The sequence below is a fragment of the Charadrius vociferus genome, unplaced genomic scaffold (assembly GCF_000708025.1).
Source record: "Charadrius vociferus isolate BGI_N301 unplaced genomic scaffold, ASM70802v2 scaffold32, whole genome shotgun sequence".
Taxonomy (NCBI): domain Eukaryota; kingdom Metazoa; phylum Chordata; class Aves; order Charadriiformes; family Charadriidae; genus Charadrius; species Charadrius vociferus.
Window position 1 is genome coordinate 697,905 of NW_009647856.1, and position 12,781 is coordinate 710,685.

At 40.7% G+C, this 12,781-nt stretch overlaps 1 protein-coding gene across 1 annotated transcript in view; it reads right to left on the reverse strand.

Moving 5' to 3' along the window:
• The window catches only part of MAGI2 (membrane associated guanylate kinase, WW and PDZ domain containing 2), a 536,664-nt gene that overhangs the window by 1,783 nt on the left and 522,100 nt on the right, over window positions 1–12,781 (reverse strand). Inside the window, exon 22 of the mRNA XM_009883000.1 lies at window positions 1–46. This exon is cut by the window's left edge and continues 1,783 nt beyond it. Coding sequence (XP_009881302.1) covers window positions 1–46 — 46 coding nt within the window. The remainder of the gene's footprint in view (window positions 47–12,781) is intronic.

Genomic DNA, 12,781 nt, shown 5'->3' on the forward strand with positions numbered 1-12,781 from the left:
AGACCTGGGGCGGTGGCAGAGGGAGCACTCCAGGAGTTTGGTTCGTCTGTTGTAACAACAAAGAGAAGGGAGTTATGGCCGTGTTCAGCAGCACAGCATGTGTATTGCATAGGCATATGTCTTCTGAGCAACATCAACACCCAAACCACATACCAGACTTAACCTCCTCTCTCTTGGATGAGGCAAAACTCCCAGGGGAGGCAAGGGGGAGGAAAACAAAAATAATCTCCCTCCCTCCCAAAACAAAAGTGTGGGGGAAGCAGGAACCACAGGGCTAGTAGCACAGGGCAAATGCTGAAAACCTCAGTCTTTTTTCATACAGATTCTGCTTTCCTCTGCTTACATTAAATTATTCTTGAAATAATAAAGGCACGTGCTCATGAAATCAAATTGCCTCTTTTGTAGCCTTATAATGGATTTCTTAGCTGGGCAATATCAGCGCTGTCTCCGAGGACAAATGAGAAGGACTTTCTGCCATCTATTAAACATGTCCCTACAAGCATATAATAATTGACAAGAATTTGTAGCTCAGATAAGGTCATCATTGAGTTCTGTCTCATATATTTTCTAAACAGATATAATATTGCAGTGTTTATGGCCCCACAATTCTTACAGGGTACTTAAAAAGCTCTGCCTTTATATCACAGCCTCAGCCGCTGAGTCTCTTGGCTGTGCATTTTGAATGTCTCCTGGTTACTTAGCCTCAACACAATATGGTTGGATTGTGCAGATCTTGTTTAATTTAGCTAAATAGATATCTCCTTTGCTGAATCATGACAATTTTCCTAATCCATCGGTACAAAACAGAATATTCTGAGATGCCTTCCTCTTGCATACACGATCCTCATTTCTTTTGATTAACATTCTGGTAGACAATGAATCCATCATGACTAATGACAGCGCGGCTCCTATTCTTGCTTGTCTACACAGAGGTTAGAGAAATCACTGAACTTGGCTAATGTCATTCCCTGTTTAGCACCATTGCCTGGCTCTGAACGGTATGAGCAATAATCTGTCAGAGATGAAGGACTATCTTGGGGATCCATGGAAATGAGGTGGAACTTGTGGCAAGAGCTGCATAGTTCATGGGGGGAGAAAATGTAACCTTCTAGCTGAAAAACAAGCTTGGACTTCGGCGGGTCAGGACTCGTATCTCTCAGTGATATCAACTGTCCTTTAAAAGATACAGTTATTTTTCTTAGTGCTATGGCTGCCTTCAAATTATCATGAAGATTCACATCATCTCGAAAAATGGAATGGATTTTACTGCCCAGCCCGGGATCTGCAGCTTGCTTGACTGAGACAGCACTTTTAAGCTAATAGCTTGATTGAGTGATTGCTGTCTTGCAGATAAAAATAGGAGAGACAATAGTGAGGTGGGTGACGTAAAGGGAGGGAGCTGTGCGGTTAGCTGAGGAGCTATTTATTTTCCCAGATGGTGTTTGTCATATGCTTTTGCATAATGAGCATATGTGTGGAGAGGATTAGCATTTGAGAGGGGAGAAAGTACAAGTTCTGTGTAAGACAAATAAACTTTGAGCTGGGAATCTAAATGGGCTGAGGGTCTCAACTGAGGGTTTTTTTTAAAAAAATCACACTTTCTTACCCTCCAGTTAAGGCTGAGTAATGTACCATCTGCTCCCTGCTTGGCACTCGAGCAACAAAAAATAAAAAGAAGGCTCATGCACGTAGAGTGATCAGCTCTTAGGAGCTTGCCTACAAAAAGCATCTGCTTCGATGGGCTGCTGCTTCTGCTCTTCAGCGGTGCTCCGGCAGTGCGGGAGCGCAGGCTGTGCTGGACAAGGGAGACGCAGACAACGCGCCTGGTCTGAAATCCAGGGAATCCCATTTTGGGTAACCCTTGAATCAGGGACCATGCATGGGGTCCAAGTCACTTTGCCTGGTTCTCTAAAACTGTGGCTGGACACTGCTGAGCAGCGTGAAACTGTCTGTGTGCACCAGCGAGGTGGCCAAACTAGCACTGAACAAGCCACCTGGCGCCTAGAAAATTAAATTTGTGCTTTTTATGGCATTGTCACACCTTCCCAGAAAAGAGGCAGTGCTGAGCGTTGGACTTATCAACATATTTGTCTTAAATACAGTATTCTTTCCCAGTTGTCCCCGAGCTGATGTTTTCCACTGAGTGTCAGTGAAGAGCAGTGGGCCACCACCAGATCGTGTGCAAGGCTCTGAGAGCATCTGAAGTTACAGAAATAGCTTGTTACTTTGGGAAGTATCAGGTGCACACCAGTAAGAACATCAAATGGCCCGAAGAAGCAAGATGCTTTCGGATAACAAGATCAGCTCTGAGTAAAATGTGCCACTATGCTCAAATCATCTGTTTCTTGTCCAGGAGGACAAGCCAGGTGGCCACCATTCAAAACCAGGGTGGCAAACAACTCTCACGGCTTCTCTGAGGCACGAAGGGGAATATTGTACCAGTTATTTGTGGGACTCTTGGGGGAGGAGACGTGCGGGTGAGTGACCTGCTGTTTTATTCCATACTGACAAGAAAACTGATTTATTAATGGACTGTCCCCCTACACAGTTTTAATATTTTTGTTTCTATTTTCTTTTTCGGAGGGGAGGGAAAAAACACCAAATGCTGCAGTGAGAAACTGTATCGAGTTAGAACCTACTTCAACAAAAGTGAATCAACATATTTATGTGTTACATGTAACGATATATAAATATAGATATCTATAAACTAGGATGTGCGATATTATATGCGTTACTGGATTTCTGCCTCTCCCTCAGAAAACCCTAAGAAAAAAACAACTTGGCCAGCTAAGCAAGAAGACTTGTAGCCACAGCTTGGGAGTTTGGCTGTGGGAGAACCCCAGATGGGCCACTGGCTGCAGTTTGTTTAAAATAGTGTGCCTTCTTGCTGGGGAGGCAGCTATATAGGCTGTATTTCCAGGGGCTGGGGGGAAAAGCTGCCATGAAATAAACCTGCCATTCATATTCTGTGGCAATATAGTACTCGCAAGTAAGAACTTGACAAAATGACTTTCCGTAAGGTTTAAGTACCCTCATCTGAGACAGCCAAACCCCAACCTAACCTGTTTTTTTCTTTCAAATGAAATGAAATTATGTAGAAAGTCATCCTCGGCCCCAGTAGATGTTAATGTCAACAAGCCATTGTTGCAGTATGTCACCGGCTAGTGAGGAGAATACTGATGTGGGGGTATTGTAACTGAATTTCCTCTAATGTTTGAACATTATGGGAAAATATCAAAATTACTAGAGTAGAGCAAAGTGCAGTAATGTAAGTAATCTGTTGTTCAAAAGAAAAACCTTTTAAAGAGCTGTGTTCGAGCCATAAGGGTTCATTTGGACTTGTTCAACCAGCACTAAAACGATTGCTTTTTCATAACAAACATAAACAGGAGAGAAATGCAAAATTTTATTCTGTAGAGAAACTAGAGTAATGATTTCTCTTTATGCTTATTCTGAGACTATAGCTGCATTTTGGAGAGAGTTATTAATAATTCTGAATATGTTTTTTTTCTGTAGTTTTAAAGCTTAATATAAAACCTATATGTTAATTGTGAACATAACCTACTTTTACTGTCTGTTATTCTGAAGTATCTCAAAACATTTTGCAAGCATATTAAACCAGAGACAGAGCCACCATTTTACTTTTTTCTCCCTTCACCTCTGGGAGGAACTGAAGACAGTATTTGTTTAATAGAGCATGAACTACTAATGCCCAAACAACTTAAAAGCAGAAGTCACGGATATTGCATTCAGTTGGAACTGCTAGAGAGATTTAGGGACAATGTAGTTTTAAATTTGTTTCTGACTTTGTCACCATGGATATCATCCTTACTGTGGGAGAAATTGTTTTTCAAAGGTATACATCTCACTGAAGGCTAATAGATGTCTTCCCCTCTTCTTTGAAAGGAGAAAACCTCCCTTGACCTACTAATTTAGACAAGACAAATGAGTTGGGAGCAGCACTATAATCTGTCACTATGATGGCATTTGATTTGGTGCAATTTAGTAGGTGTTTTCTGGGTGGCTTTTAGTTTCCACAAGCTACTGTCATGCAGGCTGGCAGCACTTCTCCATGGGATGTGTAAGAATGACTCACCTACGACCTGTTTCACATAACTCCCAGGCAAGGAGTAAATTGCTAACTGAGTAAGAGACACCACAGACACAAGATCTTGAGCGTGTAGGAGGACAAGTAGGAGACGAACACAGCCATTTTGGAGGAGGATTGACACGGGGAAAATATCAGGAGCAGAAGTTTTCTGTCTAAAGGCTTTTTTGTTTGAGGTAGAACTGCCATATACATGAATTGTTTGCTTTGCTACATCAGCTTACACACGTTCAATGGAGTGGAAATGAGGGTACTGCTCTCATGTGTCTACTTGCTTCTCTCTTAACTAAAGCCTAGTCTTCTACCTGGATCCAGTGCTTGCTGATGGTTTACGCCTAAATGACTAGCAAAAGAAACATGGCTTTACTGCTAATGAAGAAGAGAGGTCTGCCTGTCTTACTTTCTGAGCATTGCCAAGGTACTACGTCAGAGGAAAGATCAGCCTACTGATAAATTTATCTAATTTCCTGCAATACTTATGTTTTTTTTACAGGTTGCCCTTCAAAGATTCTGCCAGGTCTAGTCTTGCTATGCTTATCTGCTCTGCCAAGATCTCAGGTCAACAGAGATTAGACCTCGGACTTATTACTAGGTTCTCCTTTGGCATCAAAATATTTTAAATAATTGCTCGGTGGTTTATCAGGAATGTAGGATTTTCAATCACATAAAATTAACCGTAAAGTACCAATACTGATTTATTTAAAATGTAATAGTAATGTAAAAATGACACCATATTTTATTATTTAAGTGCAATAAACTCTCAATGCCTTTTTAATTTCCAAACTATGTGAATAATGAACAATATATTAAAGCTTTGAATGCTTTCAGTAGTCTGAATGAAACATTTCCTAAAATGTCTAAGCAGCTGTTTTTGTATCTTCCCAGAATTATTTTCCTAAGGAATCAAAGAGTTTTTGATTAAATAAAAAATATGGTGCTTCCCCCCCCCTTTTTGTCTGAAATTATGTATTGCCAGAAGGTGGCAAACAGTTCTTACAGATGCTGCTAATAATGAAAATGGGACAAATTGTCCCCTGGTGAGTATCCACTGATGTTGGCAGTGCTACACCAGGAATGCATTTGGCTCTTTCTCATTATAGCTTGACATGTCTGTGATGTTCCTGATTGCATTGGTCTCCTGCAGCTTGTCTTTAACGCTCTCTAAGGACGGATATTTCAGAATATTCAAAGAATCTTTAATCTTTCATCCTGGAGCTTCCACAACCCAGACATACAGCACCCTTTGTCTCCTGAAATAAACGATTCTCTGAGGTTTTGATAGTTAGAAAAGCTCTTGGTACAGTCTGTCCAGCTGTCAGCCTTCTGCAAATGTGACACGATATGCCACCCTTTCTCCCAGCCTCTCCCGGAACGTGAGTGGCAATGGGCTCTGCCCCCACCTTACAGGCTCCCTGTACTTCTGGCTATAAACTTGGGCTTCTTGTTAATTATTCAATAGTGCTATGCAAATGTTTTCTCACAAATTATACTTTACTTGGCTTAAAATTGCAATTTGCTTGGCTCCCCTTCCACTGCTCTTACCCACATTCAGATCCTTCAACACCAATAGCTCTGCAAATAAACATCAATGGATGTAGGTGCCTTCTGCTCTGATATGGTCCTTCGTTTGGTCAGTCAGCATGAGCACATCCAGGTGGGATAGCCTTTTCATCATTAGCACTGCCCTTACACTTTTTTTTTAAGCTATGATGGCAGTGTGCTATGGGTGCAAAATGTCGATTCTATATACAGAAATTACATACATGCCATATACCTTTACAAAATAAATCCAGGCTATGAACAACTTTTCCTTTCCCACCCATACAGTTAAGTGATGTGTTTGGTATTGTCAAGTCTTGTATCTGATGCAATGAAAACCTAATCTAATTTCCTGCTATCTTAATGTAACCACACTTATTATGCTGCTTGCCTGTTTGTACTCAGTAATGTCATGGTGACTTTGAAAGTTTATAGTAGCTTAAAAATGTAACTTTGCTTAAGAGTAAAATTTTTCTGCTTTATAGTAATTTGGTTTTTTGGCTTTGCACATTTATTTTTGCAAAGGTTGAGGATGGTTGGTCAGGGTAACTAGACTGAGTTAACAAAGTCATGAAAGACTAGTGCAGGGCCAAGTGTCAGCTCCTGCACATGGGTCACAACAACCCCATGCAGCACTACAGGCTTGGGGTGGAGCGGCTGGAAAGCTGCCTGGCAGAAAAGGACCTGGGGGTGTTGTTTGACAGCCGGCTGAATATGAGCCGGCAGTGTGCCCAGGTGGCCAAGAAGGCCAACGGCATCCTGGCCTGGATCAGGAATAGTGCGGTGAGCAGGACTAGGGAAGGGATCATCCCCCTGTACTCGGCACTGGTGAGGCTCCACCTTGAGTACTGTGTTCAGTTTTGGGCCCCTCACTACAAGAAGGACATTGAGGTGTTGGATTGTGTCCAGAGAAGGGCTACAATGCTGGTGAGGGGTCTGGAGGACAAGTCTTATGAGAAACAACTGAGGGAAGTGGGGTTGTTTAGCCTGGAGAAGAGGAGGGTGAGGGGAGACCTTATCATCCCCTACAACTACCTGAAAGGAGGTTGTAGAGAGGTGGGGGCTGACGTCTTCTCCCTGGTGACAAGTGACAAGTGATGAGGGGAAATGGGTTCAAGTTGTGTCAGATGAGGTTTAGATTGGATATTAAGAAAAAAATTTTCACTGAAAGGGTTATTAAACATTGGAACAGGCTGCCCAGGGAGGTGGTGGATTCACCATCCCTGGAGGTGTTTTAAAAAAGGGTAGATGTGGTACTTCAGGACATGGTTTAGAGGTGGTTTTGTCAGGGTAGGTTAATGGTTGGACTTGATCTTAAAGGTCCCTTCCAACCTCATCAATTCTGCGATTCTGTGATTCTATGACTACAGGAATACAACATGCCTCTGAGTCTCTGCATCTTTTACTTCTGAATTTTGTGCTTAGTGTTTTCAGAAAAGTAGAATAATTGGTTAAGAAAGATTGATGTTTGGAGTATGAAACAGCGTCAGGCCTAGTCTCTCTGTTGGCAAAGTCATTGTGCATTTTTATTTTTGTCACTGGTCTACTATTGGAACGCGGGGGCACTACTAGTACTGGAAGCTATTGGTGGCATGGCTTCTGCAGATGTCCACAAGAACTGATGAGATGTGAATGTAAATGTAGGGTAAATGAGGAATACTTTTATCTCTTCAGTGAACTTCAAATGTTTAATTTTGCATCCAGAAAATTCAGAAAATTCAGTCATTGACCTATTCTAACATCAGGAAGCACAACTCTGCTTCCTGCTTTATTCAGTTTCCAGTGCCACTGATACTCTGATGCTCCACTTCTTTTCATGGTACTAATCATTACTGAAGTGCAGTCCTTTGGGTTCATTATATCCACCTTCCATTGTATACTTTACCTAGATATTAGGTGGAAGATGCCCCAAATATTTTTACAGCAGAGATGGTGTTCATAGAGTCCGTGCATGGGCCATCTGATCTCTTGGATCGCATCTCAGGTAAAATTCACTTTCATCACCATTTCTGTTCTCTGCATGGAGGTTTGTTAGAAAAAGTGCTTTCATGTTCAGAGATCTAACTTGAGAATTATTGAAACACACTTCAGAAAGAGCAGATTGTTAGTTACGCTTGGAAGACCAAATAGGCAGAAGCTCAAGGGATGATATTGCTTGTTTTTGGAGCTAAGGGAACAGAGAGAAAGGGAAAATTCCAACTTGGGGCAGAGAGGGCAAAACTGCATATTGCAAGGAAAAAAATTAAAAAAACCTTTAGAAAAATGATGCATGTTTTCTTGAAACAAAAAATCCACACACATTGATTTGTGTTGGCTTTAATCTGTATAAAGTGCTATGAATGAAAACACTTTTCAATTTTTTATGTAACATTCTTTAGAGATGGTTAAAAAAGAAATTTGGGAAGTGACTGATCTGACTTGGAGAGTTCCTATTCTTATTCTGCACTTATTCCGCACAACACTATACCCAGTGGATCCTCATTAAATCCCTTTCCCTGAGTTAGTTGTTTAATCATGGCACTGCTTCACCAGTATTTTACTGTCCTAATCACTTGAGATAATAATTTAATTGCCTTACAGAGTCAGAGAGAGAGGTGTCTCAGAAGACCTCTGGAAAGAGATGTCTGCTCGTCTGTTGAATGTGTATACAACCAATGTTGGGAAGCTCCTTCTGGGAAGCCCTTTTGGAGGCTGTGGATCAAAGCTGAGTGGGTGGACGTAGAGATCTACACCCATTGCCACACATCAGGCCATTTTTAGCAAGCCTGGGTCACTGCAGGTAAGTGGCCCAAGGCCTTTCAGGCTAATACAGGAGATGATAACTAATGAATTCAGAAACGCTCAGGGTTTCTGCTCTGGAAAGCAGGTGGGCTGGATTGTCTCCAGGATTTGGATGATCTTAGGGTGCTGCACCTAACTTTAGCCCTCTCCTGGTTACCCTGCCGTTGTTCACCCCTTAACTTTAAATCACATCCATAAAGAATTCAGTGTGATTTTGTAATAATGCCTAAACACTGCATCATTTGGCTCTCTCCAACATCAGTCATACCTTACAGCAGGACTGAGATAATTTTAACACTGCTTTTACAATAGCAAGAATAAAAAAAGGTAAATTTTCTACACAGGAAATACCTACCTAAAGTGCAGAATGGGAGAGGGAAAAATAATCAAGAGCCACACTTACAAACTGGTTATATTTCAGTCCTGAAACAGGTAAATTAATTTAGTAAATCAATTTACTAATTTACGGTAATAGTCTTCTGGCTGTGAATCTTAAGGCCAGATGATTATGAATACACAATTTATCACCCAGTCCAAGACCCATTTTAGCCTGTTCAATACATATGGATCTAGCAAACAGACCTATCTGTTAAATATTTAAGCCAATGACCATGTTCACTAATCTGACTGAACTTGGTAAATTTGATTTTTCCTTGAATCAAGTTAATGTATCTGCATAAATGTTGTAGGATTACTCACTAATACTGTGAACAGCTGAAGTGAAAACTTGCAGCCTGCAGAGTGCTTTTATCCTCCAAAGCAAGCTGCATCAGTATTAAGTGTATGGACCGCCTAAGTGCTAGTCTTAAGTGATGCTGCTCTAACCAGGCACTGTCATTCACTAGGTCCTTCGGGCGGTTTGGTACCCTTTTTGAAGTGCTGAGCATCTCACATATCTATCAGATCAGAGCCAGTCAGGCAAAAGAACCTCATCACTTCAGAAAAGAATATTTTATTTTTTCTGTGTGGTCAGGCAGTAGAGCAGAAGCTGCAGAAACCTCAGCAGTTCTCTTCCAGAGCCGTGCTGGAACTGGAAAATCTACATTGTACGTTACTGTATAATTAAAAAAGATAATGACTTTAAAATTAGTTTTTATTAATAGAATTAAGCCACATTAAGTTATAAAAGGTGTTCATAAATATGTTAATAGAATGTGTGGTATTAGTGAAAAACATTCTGCAGAGAATGAATAATTTCAGAGTTGGATATTACACACTTAATTAAACTTAAATATTAAAATTATTAATTATAACAGCTAGAATGGGTGTTACCAGTAGGTACCACATCCTCTCTGGTCAGTAAATAGCTGTCATTATTAAAGGTATGTAGATAATATATAAAATGTATTTAATAAGTGAGGAATTAGGAGCCTTTTGGCTCTATATGAAATCCCCCTAGACAGTTGTTTCTGGCAGGTGCTGAGTGTTGGCGGTTATCACTTAAGAGCACAGCAGGATCTTAAGCAAAACATGTAATTTGGTTCAAACACATCCTTATTTACAAAGCTCATGAATAAGTATTCCCGTCCTGCTTAGGGTAGACGCTGCAGAAATAGTTTAATCTCTCTTTATCAAATTCTTTTCAGACTGGAGGCCACTGGGCACTGAAGGTGCAGAGCTGACCTTGGGACCACACTTGCTGTCAGGGCTGTTGTGGTATCTGATAGCCTTTGGATGCTGAGACAATTTTCTCTGAAAACCGTCTAACGAGATGGAAGCGGACGAATAAATGAGTGTCACATTGTAATATTCAGCTCCTAATAAGTAAACACAAACTACACATTGTTAGAAAACCCAGATGTTTAAAATTCTGGGTTGCATATCTATTGCTGTAGCTCAACAAAATACTCTATGGTCATGCTCGTTAAGCATCAGTTGGAGAGTGGCAGTTACCTCATATTGTCAAAGAAAAAAAAACAAACCTATTTCATTTTCTCAGGGTTTTTTCCCAATCTAGGAGTAACAAGCTATAAGAAATCTGACAAGAGGCCACGAGCTGCTAACGTCTCCCTGCGGTCAGGCCAAAAACATCAGCTGGGAATTCCACCATGGGGCAGCAGAGTGAGAACAGCAGAGGCAGGACCAACTGCAGGTCCCTCTATGGACAAAGCTCACCGCCTTCTCTTTAATGGTTGGAATAACAACTTTTTATTTCACTCTCTATACGACCATTTAGATTCATTGAATTTCCCATGCCAATGTTGAGAGTCATAAGAGGCCCTGTTAGTTTAATTTAGTCTTGGGTATCATAGCATCAGGCCACCAGCAAAGCTTTTGTGATACAGCTTGATTGCCTCTTGTACTTTTGTATCACTTTTTGTACTTCCGTGGCTGTGCTTTTGCCCCTAAAATAACAGATAGCTGTTTATGGATTCTTTTGAGCATGGCAAAAAGCCAGACTTTTTACACCTGGATAACAACAGATCAATTAAAAGATTACGTAAATGAGTTCAAAGCCACTGTGGCCCAAGTTCAGCTCATGTTCTTAGAGGTGGAATCTTTGTCAGGAGGTACGAAAATAAAATGTTCTTGTTCATGTCAGGCCAGAGAAGGACACACAATAGTTTCCGGGTCCCTCTAAAGAGTATGAAGTTTGACATCTCCAAATCACTGTTTACTTAAAAAGGTAGATGAGTGGCTCTGGTCTGCTGTGAGGAAACGCGTGCCATTGCAGAAAGCTGACTGTGCTGAAGAGATTGTCAGGCATTGGAACAGGCTGCCTAGGGAAGGGGTTGAGTCACCATCCCTGGAGGTATTTAAAAGATGTGTAGACGTGGCACTGAGGGACTTGGTTTAGTGGTGGATTTGGCACTGCTAGGTTAATGGTTGGACTTTTCCAATCTAAATGGTTCTGTGACTCTATGTGGACCCGGTTTTAGATCCCTTGGAGTCTAGCTATTGAAGCGGTTACTGCACAACCTTTGTAGTGAGAATTACTGGGCCAGGCCACAGGCATAACGGTTTGTACCTTCACACTGTTCCCTTCAATACATAGCTCTGTATTGCAAGGATACCGTCAGAGACGCATAGGGAAGCTAACTCTGATTAAGAACAAGTTGGAGTGATGCAGTCATGCTATTAATTGGGGGCTCGTTGCAAATTTGCAAATGAGGAGACTGTGAAATGAGCAGCAGGAGAGGCATTTTATGGGACGTTATGCTGCAACTGCAAAAGGCTGGACTTATTCCTATGGCAAACTGCAAAGACTCAGTAAATGTTACTGAATTCCTATTTTTCCTATTTCTCTGGATTACGCGAAGAGAGGAGAAACTGGTGCTGTGGAGACAGAGACATGGCTGCGTTCTTTCAGGCCTTGTATTTTGGGCACATCTTCTAATAGCATCAACTGGATGGAAGTATAGGAAGCCACAAAAAAAAAGTTAGAAAAAGATTTGTGAGTGGGACTTTTCCCTTCTTTGGCTGGCAAGTCTGCTTGGCAGTTTATGTGAACAAAACCAGGGATAATGTTTGTTCATCTGTTTTATTCATGGAAGTTTAGCTGTAATTATCTACACTTTACACCATATTAGTAAATCTACTCCATTATATTATATTATAATAATTAAGCTTTAGTAATAAGAGAACATGCTCAACAGCCTTATTATTAAATCTTTGCTCAGATGTGGGGGGACACTGCCAATTTTGGTGTGGATTAGTGAGGTTCTGCCTTAATAATATTACTGAGTATTCGACTAGGAATTTTAATCTTTAAAGTGCTTTTCAAGCATTAAATAATTAATCCCCATAACACTCCCATGAGATAGGTGAGTAAATATTACTATCCGCATTATACAGCTGGGAGAAGCGTGGTTTAGAGAATTCAGCTGGACTAGCCAAAGCCACTGGGAGAGTAATTGCCAAAGCAATGTTTAGGACTATGGAAAGGACTCAGTATTTTTGCATTTAAAAAGTGAGGAAAAGGTATCGCTTCCCTGAAAGCTCAGAAACATTCCCACAAAACTGAAACCGCCTTCCCATGTGTCCCTCTTTCTTTCAAAACTGTGTTTTCTATTTCTGTATCAAGGGATACCTGTGTAAAAGGTCTACATATCTTTTAAAATAGAAATTTGCTGTAAGACAGAAATAACTATACACACTCACATACACATAAACTGTTATTTAACAGAAGGATGTTCTACTTTCCTGCCAGCTGCTACATATTTATTAAATACTAAAGACATGTTTGTAAAGCAAATTTTAATATTCAGTTTTGTCCTTGAATAGTTTTTACCCATAGCAATAAACCAGCTAGAACCTTTGGGAGCTCATATTCAAATTGCCTGATGGTTTTAGACCAATTTTATTAACCAGTATACTGATTCATTCAGTTAGTCCTTTTTTTTTTTTTTTTTT